Source organism: Salmo salar, chromosome 14 (genome assembly GCF_965601325.2).
Source record: "Salmo salar chromosome 14, fSalSal1, whole genome shotgun sequence".
Classification (NCBI taxonomy): Eukaryota; Metazoa; Chordata; class Actinopteri; order Salmoniformes; family Salmonidae; genus Salmo; species Salmo salar.
Window position 1 is genome coordinate 97,738,840 of NC_138304.1, and position 22,258 is coordinate 97,761,097.

Genomic DNA, 22,258 nt, shown 5'->3' on the forward strand with positions numbered 1-22,258 from the left:
ATACATATCTAGATACAAGAGGACTGGACACATATCTAGATACAAGAGGACTGGATACATATCTAGATACAAGAGGACTGGATACATATCTAGATACAAGAGGACTGGACACATATCTAGATACAAGAGTACTGGATACATATCTAGATACAAGAGTACTGGACACATACCTAGATACAAGAGGACTGGATACATATCTAGATACAAGAGGACTGGATACATATCTAGATACAAGAGGACTGGATACATATCTAGATACAAGAGGACTGGATACATATCTAGATACAAGAGGACTGGATACATATCTAGATACAAGAGTACTGGATACATATCTAGATACAAGAGGACTGGATACATATCTAGATACAAGGGCTCTGATACGATACAGGAACCATACGTTTAGTTTGAAACGATTCGGTGCGATTCTGCTTGATTAGAGCACGAATCGATGAGGTTCCTTTCAATGCGATACAATTTGATGTACTGACATATGCTGCATAAACACATTCATTTTCCATTTAAATTCAATTCTGCTGCAGCCCGTGTGTGTGTGTATAAATAATGTCTGTCTATGGTGTGTATACTAATGTCGGCACCTGATCTGAGCCACAAGGGAGACTAGGCATCTACCACCCCTGTACCACTATCAAATTAGGGGGGCAATGTAGCTTGTTTTCTTGTCACCGCACCTTGGTTTTCAAAATCACCTGACCCACTAATTAACTTTTTTTCAGATTAATTGTTTGCACTAGTAATGTAGCAATATTTAGCATTTACAAATGAGCTATGACATAGCCAATGAATACATAGCAAAACTCTGGATTTCACTCCCCCATCTCAAAATCGAATGGTTTTGACCGTTTTGGAAGTTTAGTGAGCTTCTTTTCTCCTCCTGCTTTGACCATATGCCTCGCAAAGTGATTGCTGTCCTCGTTATGAAATTACCATTCATTATTATGAAATTCTCTCAGCCTCGTGACAAAATGTGTAGAAAGAAGAAAATGATCTTTAAAACTGCAACATCTCAGCCTCATAACAAAATGTGTAGAATAGCATTATAAAACTGCACATTGGAGATCGGTGCCCCAGGGCCTCAAATGTGGTAGTCCGGCTCTGTACATCTAAAAATGACCATATACACTGATTGTTTCAAACAAAACTACAACAACTATTGCTGATGGTGAACCTGAAGAATGGAAATAAAATCCATTGTAAGCCTCGTTCAGCGGGTAGCCTATAGCCAGGTGGAATGAAAGGTAGCTTCCTTTCATTCCAGTAAAACCCCATTTTCAACAGCGCATTGATAACAATAAACTAAATGACTTGTAGATCAATGAGTGTCAACACAGTTACATGCAGTTCATCACTGAAGAGGAGGGTGGGCCAGTTGTCACAAAAGATGAGATGTATTTTCAGAAGGTAGAAAGAAAGTAATATGAGCAAATCATTTCAGTGAATCTGGGATTTGTAACGTTTAAATCGATTCTCTGACAAAGCATGCTACATTTGGATGGGTTTGAGGTCCGGGGACTGATGCAGTCATATCTTAAACATTTGAATCGGCAAAGGATGCGTAGGCCTATCAGTGAATCGTTATATATATATATATATATATATATATATATATATATATATATATATATATATATATATATATAGGTTATAAAATATGGATTGTTCTCTATAACAACCTGGCTGAGCAGACTTCAACCGGGTGAGAAAGCCTTTCTGAAAACAGGACTTGAGTCAAACAACAAGTTAAGTTATCTGTACTAAGAGAAAGATGAACGGTTACCCTGACCAGTTATTTGACTACAACCAAAACAATCTCTATTGCTTCCTTTCACAGCTATATGAATGATCATATTTCATGCACAGCAGGAAATTGCAGAATGAGCCAAATCGACCATAAAGTGTGAGTTTAGTTGCATGTGTCATAGGAGTTTTGTGTGGGGTTATTGTGTCTTGCAGCTCTTAACTTCAGCAGATGAATAATGTAAGTTATTTAACACACACACACACACACACACACACACACACACACACACACACACACACCTTTAGTAGGCCAAAGGTAAAGATGATTTTATGCATCATAAATTGTCAATAGCTCAGGAGTTATGGTATCCTTGGTTTCATCCTAATGGAATGTATTCAACTCATGTGCTGTATTGTTCACACAGAGATATGTTATCAAATGTATTCAGATGAAACTTTCATCAAATAGCCCATAGGTCTACAGTGCTATTGGAGGACTTAAATCCTGGAAAAAGTTATATTTGTAGAATACAGTAGATTTACATGGATAAGGTTAGGGACAGGCTGTGTGTACATACATACAGTCAACAATTCACCTAATGGAGGACTTTGCTCCAAGGTAAAGACAAAAAAAATACTTGCTTACATAGCAAGCCAGAGCATTCAATATTATTACAGTATAATGAACATGCTATGTTACTACAGCTGAACCGCCGTAGCCTAAACTCAACACGGATCAGGGGAAACGATCAGGACCACAGTAACTACGCAGTAATTCATTGGTTTAAAACACTCAGTGTGTCTGGTGCTGTACCATGTTGATCTCATTCTCTGAACCATCACATCACTGCGGCTTACAACACCCAAACACAGCAGTCAGTCAGGACACTGATAAGTCCATCTCTATAGACCACCAACACAAACACAGCAGTCAGTCAGGACACTGATAAGTCCATCTCTATAGACCACCAACACAAACACAGCAGTCAGTCAGGACACTGATAAGTCATCTCTATAGACCACCAACACAAACACAGCAGTCAGTCAGGACACTGATAAGTCCATCTCTATAGACCACCAACACAAACACAGCAGTCAGTCAGGACACTGATAAGTCCATCTCTATAGACCACCAACACAAACACAGCAGTCAGTCAGGACACTGATAAGTCCATCTCTATAGACCACCAACACAAACACAGCAGTCAGTCAGGACACTGATAAGTCCATCTCTATAGACCACCAACACAAACACAGCAGTCAGTCAGGACACTGATAAGTCCATCTCTATAGACCACCAACACAAACACAGCAGTCAGTCAGGACACTGATAAGTCCATCTCTATAGACCACCACAGCCCTCCTCTGGCAGCGCTCTAAACAAAACCTACTTGTGTTGATCCATATCTAAAAGGAAGGAGGGGGAGGCCTTGCCTTGGCTACACTGCCTGGTGAATGCTTTGGCAGAGCAACACGCCGCGCATCAACCGAACCAGCCTCACTCTCTCTTGCATCTGATTAGCATCCATCATGAACTAATCTAAACTTGTCCCCATGTGACATGCAGGCAAACGGTGGCAAACCAACCAATGAGGAGCAGACTGCTGGTGAACAAAGAGAGTCAGTGACTCCAGCAAGACAGCTTCAGTTAAGGTCTGATATTAATCAACAACGTCATACGTCTTTGTCTCCACCCATAATGGCACTTGGTCATCAACACCATACCTTCTTCCCTCACAACAACAAGTCAACAAGTGGCATTCTCCCACCTCCCCTCCATCAATTTCCTCCTCCTTCTCTCACAACAACAAGTGAACAATTAGCATTCTCCCACCTCCCCTCCTCCATCCATCCATCCACTCCTCCCTCCCTCCCTCCCTCCTTCCCTCACAACAACAAGTGGCATTCTCCCACCTCCCCTCCTCCATCCATCCCCTCCTCCTTCCCTCATAACAACAAGTGGCATTCTCTCACCTCCCCTCCTCCATCCATCCCCTCCTCCCTCCCTCCCTCCTCTCCTCCCTCCATCATCTCCTCCAGCCATCCCCTCCCCCTCTCCAGCCATCCCCTCCCCCTCTCCAGCCATCCCCTCCCCCCTCCAGCCATCCCCTCCCCCCTCCAGCCATCCCCTCCTCCCCTCCAGCCATCCCCTCCCCCTCCAGCCATCCCCTCCCCCTCCAGCCATCCATCCTTCCCCTCGTCCTTCTCTCACAACAACAAGTGAACAATTGGCATTCTCCCACCTACCCTCCTCCCTCCCTCTCTCCATCCATCCATCCCTTCCCTCACAACAACAAGTGGCATTCTCCATTCTCCCACCTCCCCTCCTTCCTCCCTCCCTCCATCCATCCCCTCCTCCTCCTTTCCTTCATCAATATCCTCCTCCTTCTCTCACAAGTGAACAATTAGCATTCTCCCACCTCCCCTCCTCCATCCATCCCCTCCGAACCTCCCTCCCACCCTCATCCATCCCCTCCATCCATCCATCCATCCATCCATCCGCTCCCTCCATCCATCCATCCCCTCCTCCTTCTCTCACAACAACAAGTGAACAATTGGCATTCTCCCACCCCCCCTCCTCCATCCATCCATCCATCCATCCATCCCCTCCTCCCTCCCTCCATCCATCCCCTCCTCCCTCCCTCCCTCCATCCATCCATCCATCCATCCCCTCCTCCTTCCCTCACAACAAGTCAACAAGTGTCTTTCTCCCACCTCCCCTCCTCCTCCTCCTCCCCAAAAGCATGGTGATTATTTGACATTCTGGGCATCTAGCCAGAGCTCCAGATTCTTCTCTGAGCCACGCTCTGTTACTACGGCTGCTACAGCAGCTGCTTTCTGGGCGATGTGATCATCTTCAGTTACACATCTCTCACACCTCCTTCCGCCTTCCTCGCCCCATGATTCTGTCCACCTCTTGTCTTTCAACTTTATGGAGACTGACAGTGTTGTGTTCGAGACCAGACCAAGACCGGAGGGGGGGGGGGGCGAGACAGAGTCAAGACTGGGGGGGGGGGGACCAAGACCAGAGGGGGGGGTCGAGACAGAGTCAAGACTGGGGGGGGGGGGGGGGGTGAGACCAAGACCAGAAATTGTGAAGGTGTAGACTATATTACATGGATTTATTGTGAAGGTGTAGACTATATTACATGGATTTATTGTGAAGGTGTAGACTATATTACATGGATTTATTGTGAAGGTGTAGGTAGACTATATTACATGGATTTATTGTGAAGGTGTAGGTAGACTATATTACATGGATTTATTGTGAAGGTGTAGACTATATTACATGGATTTATTGTGAAGGTGTAGACTATATTACATGGATTTATTGTGAAGGTGTAGACTATATTACATGGATTTATTGTGAAGGTGTAGACAGACTATATTACATGGATGTATTGTGAAGGTGTAGGTAGACTATATTACATGGATTTGTTGTGAAGTTGTAGGTAGACTATATTACATGGATTTATTGTGAAGGTGCAGGCTATATTACATGGATTTATTGTGAAGGTGTAGACAGACTATATTACATGGATGTATTGTGAAGGTGTAGGTAGACTATATTACATGGATGTATTGTGAAGTTGTAGGTAGACTATATTACATGGATTTATTGTGAAGGTGTAGACTATATTATATGGATTTATTGTGAAGGTGTAGACTATATTACATGGATTTATTGTGAAGGTGCAGACAGGCTATATTACATGGATTTATTGTGAAGGTACAGGCTATATTACATGGATTTATTGTGAAGGTGTAGGCTATATTACATGGATTTATTGTGAAGGTGTAGGCTATATTACATGGATATATTGTGAAGGTGTAGGTAGACTATATTACATGGATTTATTGTGAAGATGTAGACTATATTACATGGATTTATTGTGAAGATGCAGGCTATATTACATGGATTTATTGTGAAGGTGTAGGTAGACTATATTACATGGATTTATTGTGAAGGTGTAGACTATATTACATGGATTTATTGTGAAGGTGTAGACTATATTACATGGATTTATTGTGAAGGTGTAGACTATATTACATGGATTTATTGTGAAGGTGTAGACTATATTACATGGATTTATTGTGAAGGTGTAGACTATATTACATGGATTTATTGTGAAGGTGTAGGTAGACTATATTACATGGATTTATTGTGAAGGTGTAGGTAGACTATATTACATGGATTTATTGTGAAGGTGTAGACTATATTACATGGATTTATTGTGAAGGTGTAGACTATATTACATGGATTTATTGTGAAGGTGTAGACTATATTACATGGATTTATTGTGAAGGTGTAGACAGACTATATTACATGGATGTATTGTGAAGGTGTAGGTAGACTATATTACATGGATTTGTTGTGAAGTTGTAGGTAGACTATATTACATGGATTTATTGTGAAGGTGCAGGCTATATTACATGGATTTATTGTGAAGGTGTAGACAGACTATATTACATGGATGTATTGTGAAGGTGTAGGTAGACTATATTACATGGATGTATTGTGAAGTTGTAGGTAGACTATATTACATGGATTTATTGTGAAGGTGTAGACTATATTATATGGATTTATTGTGAAGGTGTAGACTATATTACATGGATTTATTGTGAAGGTGCAGACAGGCTATATTACATGGATTTATTGTGAAGGTACAGGCTATATTACATGGATTTATTGTGAAGGTGTAGGCTATATTACATGGATTTATTGTGAAGGTGTAGGCTATATTACATGGATATATTGTGAAGGTGTAGGTAGACTATATTACATGGATTTATTGTGAAGATGTAGACTATATTACATGGATTTATTGTGAAGATGCAGGCTATATTACATGGATTTATTGTGAAGGTGTAGGTAGACTATATTACATGGATTTATTGTGAAGGTGTAGACTATATTACATGGATTTATTGTGAAGGTGTAGACTATATTACATGGATTTATTGTGAAGGTGTAGACTATATTACATGGATTTATTGTGAAGGTGTAGACTATATTACATGGATTTATTGTGAAGGTGTAGGTAGACTATATTACATGGATTTATTGTGAAGGTGTAGGTAGACTATATTACATGGATTTATTGTGAAGGTGTAGACTATATTACATGGATTTATTGTGAAGGTGTAGACTATATTACATGGATTTATTGTGAAGGTGTAGACTATATTACATGGATTTATTGTGAAGGTGTAGACTATATTACATGGATTTATTGTGAAGGTGTAGGTAGACTATATTACATGGATTTATTGTGAAGGTGTAGGTAGACTATATTACATGGATTTATTGTGAAGGTGTAGACTATATTACATGGATTTATTGTGAAGGTGTAGACTATATTACATGGATTTATTGTGAAGGTGTAGACTATATTACATGGATTTATTGTGAAGGTGTAGACTATATTACATGGATTTATTGTGAAGGTGTAGACTATATTACATGGATTTATTGTGAAGGTGTAGGTAGACTATATTACATGGATTTATTGTGAAGGTGTAGGTAGACTATATTACATGGATTTATTGTGAAGGTGTAGGTAGACTATATTACATGGATTTATTGTGAAGGTGTAGGTAGACTATATTACATGGATTTATTGTGAAGGTGTAGGTAGACTATATTACATGGATTTATTGTGAAGGTGTAGGTAGGCTATATTACATGGATTCATTGTGAAGGTGCAGGCTATATTACATGGATTTATTGTGAAGATGTAGACTATATTACATGGATTTATTGTGAAGGTGTAGACTATATTACATGGATTTATTGTGAAGGTGTAGACTATATTACATGGATTTATTGTGAAGGTATAGGTAGACTATATTACATGGATTTATTGTGAAGTTGTGGACTATATTACATGGATTTATTGTGAAGGTGTAGACTATATTACATGGATTTATTGTGAAGGTGTAGGATATATTACATGGATTTACTATACTTTTTTAAATGGCTTGTAGGCTGTGTGTGGAAGCCAGGAGATGCTAAATGTGTTTGTTAATTAACGGTCAATTACCGTGAGACAGAAGGTTATTTGCTTGACAATCACCGGCTGACGAAATCTCGTGACCGCCACAGCCCGAGTAAAAATGTATCTGACACACAGCATTATGCCTAACTACATTACTCTCTGGGCCTGTATTTGACCTGTTTACATTCGGACTATACATAATGGAATGGGCTTGTTTATAAAATGGCAGATTAATTAGGGCCGATTTCAAGTTTTCATAACAAATCGGTAATCAGCCTTTTTGGATGCCGATTGCATTGCAATCCACGAGGAAACTGCGTGGCAGGCTGACCACCTGTTACACGAGTGCAGCGTCAAAAGGACCTTGTGGCTGCAAGGAGCCAAGGTAAATTGCTAGCTAGCATTAAACTTATCTTATAAAAAACAATCAATCTTCACTAGGTTAACAAGCTTGTCCTGCGCTGCATATAATCTGTTAATTTATCATCGAATCACAACCCAATTCAACTTCGCCAAACGGGTAATGATTTAACAAATGTTTTTTTTTAAAAGCACAATCGTTGCACAAATGTACCTAACCATAAACATCAATGCCTTTCTTAAAATCAATACACAGAAGTATATATTTTTAAAGCTGCATATTTAGTTAAAAGAAATTCATGTTAGCAGACAATATTAACTAGGGAAATTGTGTACATACGCTTACATTCAGTCAGGGTATATGCAGCAGTTTGGGCCGCCTGGCTTGTTGCGAACTGTGTGAAGACCATTTCTTCCTAACAAAGACCGTTATTAATTTGCCAGAATTTTACATAATTATGACATAATATTGAAGGTTGTGCAATGTAACAGCAATATTTAGACTTATAGATGCCACCCGTTAGATAAAATACGGAACGGTTCCGTATTTCACTGAAAGAATAAACGTTTTGTTTTCGAGATGATAGTTTCCGGATTTGACCATATTAATGACCAAAGGCTCGTATTTCTGTGTGTTTATAATAATTAAGTCTATGATTTGATATTTGATAGAGCGGTCTGAGCGGTGGTAGGCAGCAGCAGGCTCATAAGCCTTCATTCAAACAGCACTTTACTGCGTTTGCCAGCAGCTCTTAGCAATGCTTGATGCTGTTTATGACTTCAAGCCTATCAACTCCCGAGATTAGGCTGGCAATACTAAAGTGCCTATAAGAACATCCAAAAGTCAAAGGTATATGAAATAAAAATGGTATAGAGAAAGAAATAGTCGATGCTTCATATTTCCTATAATAACTACAAAATAAAACTTCTTACCTGGGAATATTGAAGACTCATGTTAAAAGGAACCACCAGCTTTCATATGTTCTCATGTTCTGAGCAAGGAACTTAAACGTTAGCTTTCTTACATGGCACATATTATTGCACTTTTACTTTCTTCTCCAACACTTTGTTTTTGAATTATTTAAACCAAATTGAACATGTTTCATTATTTATTTGAGACTAAATAGATTGCATTTATGTATTATATTAGGTTAAAATAAGTGTTCATTCAGTATTGTCATTATTACAAATAAATAAATAAATAAATATATATAAATAAATATATATATATATAAATCGTCTAATTAATCGGTATCTTCTTTTTTTGGTCCTCCAATAATCGGAATCGGTGTTGAAAAATCATAATCGTCGCCTCTAATATGAATACCGGCACTACGACATCTTGCATTTCTGTCGTTCCATTATGAAGATATAATACTTGCATTTGCTGGTATCTATATGCCTGTTTTGTTCACTGTGTATTCCAGTCACTGAACATGCTTGTATCAATCCCCAAATACCTATTTATAGGCTGCAATAACACAAGATACATGATAGAATCCTGCTTGTTCTCCTGAAAATGTAACAGCACACAGCTCTTAGATATATCACAATGCATCACAGTATATTCTTTAAAAACAGCCACATGCATTCCCCTCTCACAATAGGAGCTGTGTTCCTAGTAGTTGTTGTTCATAAGGCACCGCAAGGCAGGCAGCCTCACCAGACCATCTTTGTTGTGAAACCATTAAAGACAGCATCAGGCTGGAACTTTCAAATGCAGACAATTAGGTCATTCTCACAACAGGAAAAATATCCACATTGATATTTAGGAAGACAACGTCCAACCCAGCGTGGCATAAAATATGACATATGCCATTTTATTCTAAATGAGTTATCCTACAATTCAACAGATTTTCAACTATTTGTTACACAAATGTATACATTATAATTTGACATATTCCAATGCAATGACAGGTGAATATTGATGAATTGCCGTTGTGGTTTATTACATCAACGCTACAGAGCTCGGCTCCCCACCCACTAGCTGGGTCATGTAAACACTGCGCTGGCCCGATCATAATCATTCACCAGGAACCTCTTTGTCCTCCTGTATGTGATGCTAAATATGTTGACAGTCCATTGTTAACATTCAATCAGCACCATAACAGAAGAGGAAGAAAAAAAATCACCTGGATTATTCTGGTTGTGTTACTGTCTGCCTATCATTGAAATGGCTTGTTGCAGCGGCAGACAATGCGTGTAACACTTGTTTCACTGTAAAGTCTACACCTGTTGTAGTCCGCGCATGTGACCAATAAAATGCTATTTGATAAAATGTTCCCGCTCTATCTGTGCACGAAGCGATTAAACGCTGCAAAACACCGCTGCACAACAATAACAGCAGGCTCCCCGGCCACACACACACACACACACACACACACACACACACACACACCTTCAAGCTCGATCTGAGCGGTCCTTTCGCCGTCGTTTGGTTGAAGCCCACGGCTATCTCGTCCTCGGAGAATTCTTTCAAGCTTCCGTCTTGCATTAACACCATGTAGACGTTACGCCGGGGTCCGGTTAAAACGTCTCTGTTTTCCTGCTGCTTGACAGCCTGTACCACTCCTGTCAACGGAGCCCCATCCCCTGTCGGACTCGGCGTATACACTCGGCTCCCCAGGACCGAACGCTTTACCAAACGCCTCGTATGCATAGCGATAAATGTTTAACACCGAATCTGAAGCGGTAAATATCTATCGATGGACGTCGAATTAGCTAAAAAATTTAAACTGTAAACACGGACATTAAAACACAACAGCGAAGCGGATAGACTATACTCTGTTGCTACCACGGTTCAAAACGAATGATATTAGAAAGCACGAATATGTGTAGGAAAAGCAACAAGCACCGATTAAGGAATGCATGAAAGCGAGTCATTCCCCGCCAAATAACCTCTTCAACCGACCGGCTATCGATCTTTCTTCGTTCGATCTGTTTGTTTTCCTGACTGTCCCCTCTAAACTCACGAGAAAGCACAAAAAGACGGAACAGTCAAATACTCTCGGACCGACAATGACATTTGTACAGCAATCTTTAAACCCAATAAAATGGCTTTGCCAATATACAAACAAAACGATAAATGTTGGTCTACCCGAAATATAATTCAAGTTTCGCACATATTTTACACCGGCTTACACCGTCTGACAGGATGAAATTCGCTGAAATATCCGCGTAAAGTGACTCCGGATCCAGATTTGAGAAACTCCAGTTCGTAGCCGGATGCCAGGAGGCAGAGTCTCTACCGGCGGAATGCTGCCTGTAAACATGTGCGGTCCAGCGGTCGACTCGAGCTCCCATTGGTCCGCAGAGCACACGCCTCCACTGGGCTACGCTCCTTTTTCTGTGTCAGTTTCGCTCCAACAGAAGGTAAATGAATCCGGAAAGGATGCTCCATTCAAAACAATGACGCAAGGATGGAGAAAACGAGGGAGAATGTAGTGAAAAGAAAAACTTAAACCAGCCAGGCTCAGTATGGCTTGTTGAGAACCCAGTGTTACTTTGTTTCTATCAACCGTTTAGCCTGTCGTTCTGAAAGCAAATCTAAGCCCTGTATTATTCTGTACACTTGGCTTAGCCTACATAAAGTGTTATTCTAGGAGCTATGAAAGTCATTATGTAAAAGCATTGCTCCTGGATCTATAAGGTATCAAGTAATCAACCAAATCAATCAAATGTATTTATAAAGCCCTTTTTTACATCAGACCATGTCACAAAGTGCTATTTTTTATATATATATTGTTTTATTTCACCTTTATTTAACCAGGTAGGCCGGTTGAGAACATGTTTTCATTTACAACTGCGACCTGGCCAAGATAAAGCAAAGCAGTGCGACACAAACAACAACACAGAGTTACACATGAACAAACATACAGTTAATAACACAATAGAAAAGTCTATATACACTGTGTGCAAATTAAATTTCTATACAGAAACCCAGCCTAAAACCCCAAACAGCAAGCAATGCAGATGTAGAGGCACATGTGTAAGGTCTACACCTGTTGTATTCGGGGCACGTGACAAATAAACTTTGATTTGATTTGACTGTGGCTAGGGAAAACTCCCCTAGAGAGGAACCAGGCTATGAGGGGTGGCCAGTCCTCTTCTGGCTGTGCCGGGTGGAGGTTATAACAGAACATGGCCAAGATGTTCACATGTTCATAGATGACCTGCAGAGTCCGATAATAATAAAGTAATTCATTTGATGATGACTATCAGAAAAATGGGTCAGAAATCTCGCCATGGCCATAGTCACACAAAATCAAGCAAGATTCACATTCTAGGGTGAAATGATCATAAGCCTATCCAAGTGAGCTACAACAATAATTGGTTGCACTTTACAAGGTACTGTTTCAACTGGGTAGGCTAAGAAGCCAACTAAACAGAATACCTGATATATGTGGACACCCCTTCAAATTAGTGGACTCGGCTATTTCAGCCACACCAGTTACTGGCACAGCACACAGCCATGCACTCCTTAGACAAACATTGGCAGTAGAATGGCCTTACTGAAGAGATCAGTGACTTGCAACGTGGCACCATCATAGGATGCCACCGTTCCAACTATTTCTGCCCTGCTAGAGCAGGTCAACTGTAAGTGCTGTTATTGTGAAGTGGAAAAGTCTAGGAGCAACAACGGCTCAGCCGCAAAGTGGTAGGCCACACAGACTCACAGAACGGAACCGTCGAGTGCTGAAGCATTTAGCGCGTAAAAATCATCTAACCTCGGTTGCAACACTAACTACCGAGTTCCAAACTGCATCTAGAAGAAATATCAGCACAAGAACTGTTAGTCAGGAGCTTCATGAAATGGGTTTCCATGGCCAAGCAGCCGCACACAAGCCTAAGATCCCCATGCACAATGCCGAACGTGGTGTAAAGCTCGCCGCCATTGGACTCTGGAGCAGTGGAAATGCGTTCTCTGGAGTGATGAATCACGCGTCGCCATCTGGCAGTCTAACGAACGAAACTGAGTTTGGCGGTTGCCAAGAGAACCCTACCTGCCCGAATGCATAGTGCCAACTGTAAAGTTTGGTGGAGGAGGAATAATGGTCTGGGGCTGTTTTTTATGGTTCAGGCCCCTTAGTTCCAGTGAAGGGAAATCTCAATGCTACAGCATACAGTGACATTCTAGACGATTCTGTGCTTCCAACTGTGGCAACAGTTCGGGGAAGGCTCTTTCCTGTTTCAGTATGACAATGTCCCCGTGCACAAAGCGAGGTCCATACAGAAGTGGTTTGTCAAGATCGGTGTGGAAGAACTTGACATCTTAACAGGCCTTCACAGAACCCTGACCTCAACCCTATCGAACACCTTTGGGATGAACTGGAATGCCGACTGCGAGCCAGGCCTAATCACCCAACATCAGTGCACAACCTCACTAATGCTCGTGAGGCTGAATGGAAGCAAGTCCCCGCAGCAATGTTCCAACATCTAGTGGAAGGCCTTCACAAACGATTGGAGGCTATTATAGCAGCAAAGGGGGGACCAACTCCGTATTAATGCCCATGATTTTGCAATGCGATGTTCATGTGTCCACAAACTTTTGGTCATGTAGTGTAGTACAAGTGGGGTCTAATGGTGCTTTGGATATTTCCCTTTCAATTCCTTAGAATGTGTAGGCCTGCTGTGAAATGAAAGTGCTACCTACTGTAATACTTCTCCCTCTTTTGGTCAGAGTAGGCCTAACACCATTTCCTCCCCAGATAAAACCCAGATAAAACCCAGATCAAACTATTTAGCATGGTTTAATGTTGCATATGAGCCTGTTTTACAGCTAACATGTCAAACCAGACTTACAAACAATAAATGCAATACTGTTGCAAATAGCCAATCAATGTAGCAGCTTAAATGTATAAAAATACCATTCTCTTCTGCAAGCTTTCTTCATGACAAAAAAAAAACACATTTACTTGTTATATTTGTTTTAATATTTTCCATTTATGGTCATAAAATATTTACATGCATACACAGGAAGCCAGACGGAATCTTATGACAGATGTGCTCATAACTGCCAAAGAAAGCACTGCTCTGGATGTATCCCAAATGACAACCGATTCCCTATGCCTGTATAGTGCACTATTTTTGACCAGAGCCCTAAGTAGCGCACTACATAGGCAATAGGGTGCCATCTGGGACACAATCACCACAATGAAAAACGACGGTAAGGAATTCCCTGCTGCTTGTTGAGAATGTTTTGTCTCATTATTAGAGTGGGCTGAATGAGAGGGTGCTATGTCTCATTATTAGAGTGGGCTGAATGAGAGGGTTTATTAGAGTGGGCTGAATGAGAGGGTTTATTAGAGTGGGCTGAATGAGAGGGTTTATTAGAGTGAGCTGAATGAGAGGGTTTATTAGAGTGGGCTGAATGAGAGGGTTTATTAGAGTGGGCTGAATGAGAGGGTTTATTAGAGTGGGCTGAATGAGAGGGTTTATTAGAGTGGGCTGAATGAGAGGGTTTATTAGAGTGGGCTGAATGAGAGGGTTTATTAGAGTGGGCTGAATGAGAGGGTTTATTAGAGTGGGCTGAATGAGAGGGTTTATTAGAGTGGGCTGAATGAGAGGGTTTATTAGAGTGGGCTGAATGAGAGGGTTTATTAGAGTGGGCTGAATGAGAGGGTGCTATGTCTCATTATTAGAGTGGGCTCGATACTATGGTGACCTTCTCTCCATGCCCGGGCCCCCCACCCCCACCTCCCCCTAACCCACTCACCTGTCAGAGCATCTGTGTGTGTGTGTGTGTGTGTGTGTGTGTGCGTTTGTGTTTGGTACCGCTGGTTTTGAGATTCGGCACTAACGCTCCTCTCTGACAGACCGACCGTTTGTTATGGCATTTCTAGCGACACCATTATGTTTTAATGATGGCATTCCCCTGCTACATGAACTAATCTGGAATCTGGACGGAAGAACATGTATCATGTTATTTCATTCAAGTTAATCACAAAGACAATTACTCTATAAAATGTGTGTAAATGTAGTGTGTTGGGAAGGCACCTGATTTTCTCTCTTACTGCCATGTATAGCATCTTTAATGCACATTCATCAGTTATGGCTAATTTAATGGGATCAGTCCTTTCTCTCCTTATTGAATATCATTCATGAATCTAATATCAGTCAACCTGGGTGCTGGATTTGTCGTCAACAAGCTCATACAAACTCAAACATGTTTAATGAAATATGCACTCACTCACACGGCGTACAACAATAATGTGCAATATTGAGATAACAGAGAAATGGGATGGAAAATAAGCAAATTTTCTTGTCGAATATAGATATCCTCAATGCAATAGCTAGTTATTCACAGTCAGAATTTACTCGGTTAGTCTGAAAATAAACACCACACAACAATATTCATTCAGACATTAATTAATTTTCTGTTCTTTTTAAGAATAAAAGTAGCAGCTTTAACCTTCATGTTTTAAAAAGCTTTAAAACACCACAATGTACCATATTAATAAAATGACAGAACAAAATAACCAATGGGTTGGTGTCCTGTTAATTAAACAGAATACACAACTCAAAACATTTGTGAGCCACCATTCAATCACAAACGGTATCTTATCAACAGTAGTTGGGTCACAGTCCGACTGAGGGCCACACTTTTCCTATTTTATACCCTTCAAATGACACCATGGATTTACTGTACTGTAGCTGGCTTCAAGCCACTATAAACCAGTCCACATCACAGTCATACATACTACAAAATATACTTTACCATTTGCAAATTCATACAATAACTGTGTAATAAATGGTTAAAATAGTCCTCTAACTATATACAGGCCTCGGTTGGCATGTCGTCACACGCTGCTGTAATAGTGCTAGTTAAAATATTCAAATTGTGCCCATGAAGGGGTATATACACTGAGTGAACAAAACATTAGGAACATGCTCTTCCCATGGCATAGACTGGCCAGGTGAAAGCTATGATCCCTTATTAATGTCACTTGTTAAATCCACTTCAATCAGTGTAGATGAAGGGGAGGAGACAGGTTAAAGAAGGATTTTTAAGCCTTGAGACAATTGAGACATGGATTGTGTACAGTATGTGTGCCATTTAGAGGGTGAATGTGCAAGACAAAAAATGGAAGTGCCTTTAAACAGGGTATGGTAGTAGGCGCCAGCTGCACCGGTTTGAGTGTGTCAAGAACTGCAACACTGCTGGGTTTTTCACGCTCAACAATTTCCTGTGTGTATCAAGCCCTGATGAATTGAGGCTGTTCTGGGGGCAAAAAGGGGTGTAACTCAATATTAGGAAGGTATTCCTAATGTTTTGTCCACTCAGTGTATTTAGGGTGAAGCTGCTATAAGCTCTGTACATAAGCTGTACCATAACGTATTTTGACACTTTGTGCTTTAGAATAATTTTCGAACATATTAATACAGACCGTACAATAGGGTAAGCAGAAACATAAACACTCCATTCAAACACATAATATACACCTTCATCAACTCAGATGCATTAAAACACACAGTTTTGCTGTTGCATATTGTCACATTGAGAGAATACAAGTATTTTAAATACATTTTGAATCCTGTGAAGAAATATAAAAAAGAAAAACAACTGAGTTGAACAATTCTAACAAGATTTTAAGAAGAAATCACAACATTGATAGATACGGTCTAACCATTGTTTGTCTTGTTTTTGAACAAATAAGTCCTTTTTAAAAAGTCACAATCATTTATGAGTACCTTGACTACTTCTTTATTACCACGGCAACCCACTTCTTCTTCTTTTTATCCCATGTACTGAACAAAAGCTCTTAAAGTTTCCCTCTTAAACAAACACCCTTCCTGATATCCTTTAAATCACACAATGATACATCATCTTGAAATAAATAGGAATTTGATCAAACGGTTGCCATGTGAGATGTTTTTTAAATGCTTTAGAAACTAAAACAAGCCGTTTTATTTGAGAGTTTAGATGTCTAAACTGCCTGACTTGCTGCTACTTATTTTTTCAATAGTAAGTACACATATCTCACATATCTCACATATCTCTGATATCTGTCATATCTCACATATCTCTGATATCTGTCATATCGCCCATATCTCTGATATCTGTCATATCTCACATATCTCTGATATCTGTCATATCTCTCATATCGCCCATATCTCTGATATCTGTCATATCTGTCATATCGCTCATATCGCCCATATCTCTGATATCTGTCATAGCTCTCATATCTCTCATATCGCCCATATCTCTGATATCTGTCATAGCTCTCATATCTCTCATATCGCCCATATCTCTGATATCTGTCATATCTCTCATATCGCCCATATCTCTGATATCTGTCATATCTCTCATATCGCCCATATCTCTGATATCTGTCATATCTGTCATATCTATCATATCTCTCATGAAGTTCTGAATGAAACGGGGCACTAGGAAGGAAGAACGGATGATATAAAAAGTGGCACTACATTGTGCGGAAACCTTTAACTTATACCTTTATAGAACGACATTATGGCACAAAGACTCAGTGGTTTTCAATCAAAAGGCACTGACAAATGTAACTGGCCAGTCAGCTTGTCACCAGCCTTATAACATTAACAAAATTTGTAATGACTGGTTATAAATGCCTAGGAATGGATCACTGTAGTCTGATAAAGTGATTATGATGGTGATGGATAATCTAGTGCATTTAATAATATCCTTTCCCTTCCCACATTGACAGCAGTCGATGATAACAAAGAGGACAGAGGCCAATAACGTGACAATGGACGGTGATTTCATAGTTCAGATATCAATGAAATGACAGCACCCTGCGTACATTGTAATTTAAGGGCACCAGGAATGGACGAGGGCGAGTTAAGATTATAGTTCAATCAGATAACCTTGGGCGGTGGGCGCACCCAAACTGCACTGAGGGGGCAGTGAGCGGAAACCCTGAATTGGTGATAGATGGTGGGGTTTAAGGTTGTAGTTCAAACCCATGTGGTGGTGGCCCTCACATCAGGGCTGCTGGTTGAGGGTGAGACTAGGAGTTAGGCTAATGGCTGGGGTTGAGGCTAGGAGGTAGGCTAATGGCTGGGGTTGAGGCTAGGAGTTAGGCTAATGGCTGCTGGTTGTGGGTGACACTAGGAGTTAGGCTAGTGGCTGGGGTTGAGGCTAGGAGGTAGGCTAATGGCTGGGGTTGAGGCTAGGAGTTAGGCTAATGGCTGCTGGTTGTGGGTGAGACTAGGAGTTAGGCTAATGGCTGGGGTTGAGGGTGAGGCTAGGAGTTAGGCTAATGGCTGGGGTTGAGGCTAGGAGTTAGGCTAATGGCTGGGGTTGAGGGTGAGGCTAGGAGTTAGGTTAATGGCTGGGGTTGAGGCTAGGAGTTAGGCTAATGGCTGGGGTTGAGGGTGAGGCTAGGAGTTAGGGTAATGGCGGGGTTGAGGGTGAGACTAGGAGTTAGGTTAATGGCTGGGGTTGAGGGTGAGGCTAGGAGTTAGGCTAATGGCTGGGGTTGAGGGTGAGGCTAGGAGTTAGGTTAATGGCTGGGGTTGAGGGTGAGGCTAGGAGTTAGGCTAATGGCTCGGGTTGAGGTTGAGGCTAGGAGTGAGGTTAATGGCTGGGGTTGAGGGTGAGGCTAGGAGTTAGGCTAATGGCTCGGGTTGAGTTTGAGGCTAGGAGTGAGGTTAATGGCTCGGGTTGAGGTTGAGGCTAGGAGTTAGGCTAATGGCTCTGGTTGAGGGTTGGGGGTGAGTCTAGGAGTGAGGTTAATGGCTCGGGTTGAGGGTGAGGCTAGGAGTGAGGTTAATGGCTCGGGTTGAGGTTGAGGCTAGGAGTGAGGTTAATGGCTGGGGTGGAGGGCGAGGCCCCAGATACTCAGGCTTTAGGGCCCATAGGCAGTCAGAGACGGGAGCTCTCCCTGTTCAACCCCAGGGCTAGCTCACCTACACTCTCATAGTCTGGCTCCTGAACCTGGTTCCCCAGCCCCAAGTCCTCTCCACTACCAGTCTTAGGGATGTGGATGATCTCGTAGCCAGGCTCGATGCTCTCTGTGGGGGGTCCCTGGGGGTCTGACTCCTCCTCTCTGGGCTGGGGGTAGATGTCCCTGACGGTAGCGTAGAGATCACTGGAGGAATACTCTGGGACCAGACCCTTGATATCAGCAATGCTGCTGTAGTCACTCTCCTTCTCCTCCACATCTCGACCTGGCTTCCCCACCGTGGTGTACATGTCTGACAGCTGGAGAGAGAGAGAGGGGAGAGAGAGGGGAGAGAGAGGAGAGAGAGAGGGGAGAGAGAGGGGAGAGAGGAGAGAGAGAGAGGGGAGAGAGAGGGGAGAGAGGAGAGAGAGAGGGGGGAGAGAGGGGAGAGAGAGGAGAGAGAGAGGGGAGAGAGAGGGGAGAGAGGAGAGAGAGAGGGGGGAGAGAGGGGAGAGAGAGGAGAGAGAGAGGGGAGAGAGAGGGGAGAGAGAGGAGAGAGAGAGGGGAGAGAGGGGGGGTACAGTCAGTGTGAACATCAAAGGCCTTTGTTTTATTTAGGTGAGGTCACAGTGAGACTGACATATCTAATAACCAGGTGAGGTCACAGTGAGACTGACATATCTAATAACCAGGTGAGGTCACAGTGAGACTGACATATCTAATAACCAGGTGAGGTCACAGTGAGACTGACATATCTAATAACCAGGTGAGGTCACAGTGAGACTGACATATCTAATAACCAGGTGAGGTCACAGTGAGACTGACATATCTAATAACCAGGTGAGGTCACAGTGAGACTGACATATCTAATAACCAGGTGAGGTCACAGTGAGACTGACATATCTAATAACCAGGTGAGATCACAGTGAGACTGACATATCTAATAACCAGGTGAGGTCACAGTGAGACTGACATATCTAATAACCAGGTGAGGTCACAGTGAGACTGACATATCTAATAACCAGGTGAGGTCACAGTGAGACTGACACATCTAATAACCAGGTGAGGTCACAGTGAGACTGACATATCTAATAACCAGGTGAGGTTGCAGTGAGACTGACATATCTAATAACCAGGTGAGGTCACAGTGAGACTGACATATCTAATAACCAGGTGAGGTCACAGTGAGACTGACATCTCTGTTACAAGTGATCCATATACTTTATAATCATCAAAAGGGGAATGAGAACAGGATAGGGAGTTCAGTGGAGAGCCACCATCTTACCTCGCTCTCTGACACCACAGGGTTGTCTCGCCCCGGTGAGGTAGACAGCGGAAAGTCTAACTGTAAAGAGAAGAAAACAAAAACTCACATTCAGACTTTACAGCTCATAAACACTCACCATAAAAACAACGAGCTGTGTTGGGGTTGTGCATACAGTACTTAACACATTTGAGTTGAGCAGGTGTATATTACTTAGCAGTGTCAATCATTTAGCAGTGTTATTGTGTATAGCTGCTATATCCTGTCCCTTATGACCGGTGGAGAGTCATTCATCAACAACACATCGCTGATAGACATAAAGAACACCTCTCTGTGGTGTCTAAAGACAACGTCAATATCAGAGATGGTGACTGGCTAGCTGCTACTTCACCTCTCATAGAGGCTGGTTAGCTGCTACTGCTAGATGGTGACTGGCTAGCTGCTACTTCACCTCTCATAGAGGCTGGTTAGCTGCTACTGCTAGATGGTGACTGGCTAGCTGCTACTTCACCTCTCATAGAGGCTGGTTAGCTGCTACTGCTAGATGGTGACTGGCTAGCTGCTACTTCACGTCTCATAGAGGCTGGCAGTACTGAGGATGGAGCCTGTTTTAAAGTCCATCTTTCACTTGCTCAAGGACATACTGTATGAGGACATATAAGATGTAAATCTTTACACAGGGGTTGGTTTCGGACTTTGTTTCTACCTCAGAGAGCACTGAATCGATACGATTACTCTATGGATGCACATTGTCAAAACTCAGCAGATTTGCTTTTATTTTTGGCTTAATTAGCGAACCAATTAATTTGATTGCCTTGGAGCGCAGCGGTGTGGAATCATGAAGACAAGCTCTTGCCCCTGTCATCAACGAGCCTCCATGTGTCTCTCGTAATGTTAGTCTGTTCTAATTCAGTGTCCCTAAAGTCTTTGTCCGCGTGGCTTTACAAATTAAAGTGCCAGTACAGTTAGGTACTGTAAGTAGTTTCATGACTACAACCAGGAGTTGTTCCTGACTACAACCAGGAGTTGTTCCTGACTACAACCAGGAGTTGTTCCCGACTACAACCAGGAGTTGTTCCCGACTACAACCAGGAATTGTTCCCGACTACAACCAGGAATTGTTCCCGACTACAACCAGGAATTGTTCCTGACTACAACCAGGAATTGTTCCTGACTACAACCAGGAATTGTTCCTGACTACACCACTTGACCAGAAGAAGACTGGTTCCTAGATATGGCAGTCAGGTCATTTTTCCTGACCATACTATAGCTGAAAACTAGGGACCAGAGTTGTTCTTTGTCAGGTCACTTTCATGCTCAGACAGACAAACTGAAATGGTCCATCCACACAGACAGTGTGGTGAAGAAGGCGCAACAGTGCCTCTTCAACCTCAGGAGGCTGAAGAAATTCGGCTTGTCACCCAAAACCCTGACAAACTTTTACAGATGCACAATCGAGAGCATCCTGTCGGGCTGTATCACCGCCTGGTACGGCAACTGCACCGCCCTCAACCGTAAGGCTCTCTAGAGGGTAGTGAGGTCTGCCCAACGCATCACCGGGTGCAAACTACCTGCCCTCCATGACACCTACAGCACCCGATGTCACAGGAAGGCCAAAATGATCATCAAGGACAACAACCACCCGAGCCACTGCCTGTTCACCCAGCTATCATCCAGAAGGCGAGGTCAGTACAGGTGCATCAAAGCTTGGACAGAGAGACTGAAAAACAGCTTCTATCTCAAGGCCATCAGACTGCTAAACAGCAATCACTAACTCAGAGAGGCTGCTGCCTACACTGAGACCCAATCACTGGCCACTTTAATAAATGGATCACTAGCCACTTTAAACAATGCCACTTGAAAGAATGCCACTTTAATAATGTTTACATATCTTACATTACTCATATCATATGTATATACTGTATTTTATACCATCTATTGCACCTTGCCTATGCCGCTCGGCCATCATTCATCCATATATTTCTCATTCACCCCTTTAGATTTGTGTGTATAAGGTA

The 22,258-nt window shown here is 42.0% G+C and overlaps 2 protein-coding genes across 3 annotated transcripts in view; both read right to left on the minus strand.

Moving 5' to 3' along the window:
- znf704 (zinc finger protein 704) overlaps positions 1 to 11,280 on the minus strand; it is a 95,994-nt gene extending 84,714 nt beyond the window's left edge. Inside the window, exon 1 of the mRNA XM_045694933.2 lies at positions 10,516 to 11,280. Within this exon, the coding sequence (XP_045550889.1) occupies positions 10,516 to 10,776 (261 nt within the window). The 5' untranslated portion in view covers positions 10,777 to 11,280. The remainder of the gene's footprint in view (positions 1 to 10,515) is intronic.
- A 3,991-nt stretch (positions 11,281 to 15,271) lies between these two features.
- The window catches only part of LOC106570566 (phosphoprotein associated with glycosphingolipid-enriched microdomains 1), a 107,099-nt gene continuing 100,112 nt past the window's right edge, over positions 15,272 to 22,258 (minus strand). For both annotated transcript variants that reach the window (XM_014143017.3, XM_045694943.2), the window contains exons 7-8: positions 20,262 to 20,321; positions 15,272 to 19,296 (exon numbers count right to left, since the gene is read on the minus strand). In XM_014143017.3, the coding sequence (XP_013998492.1) occupies positions 18,958 to 19,296; positions 20,262 to 20,321 (399 nt within the window). In that variant the 3' untranslated portion in view covers positions 15,272 to 18,957. The remainder of the gene's footprint in view (positions 19,297 to 20,261; positions 20,322 to 22,258) is intronic.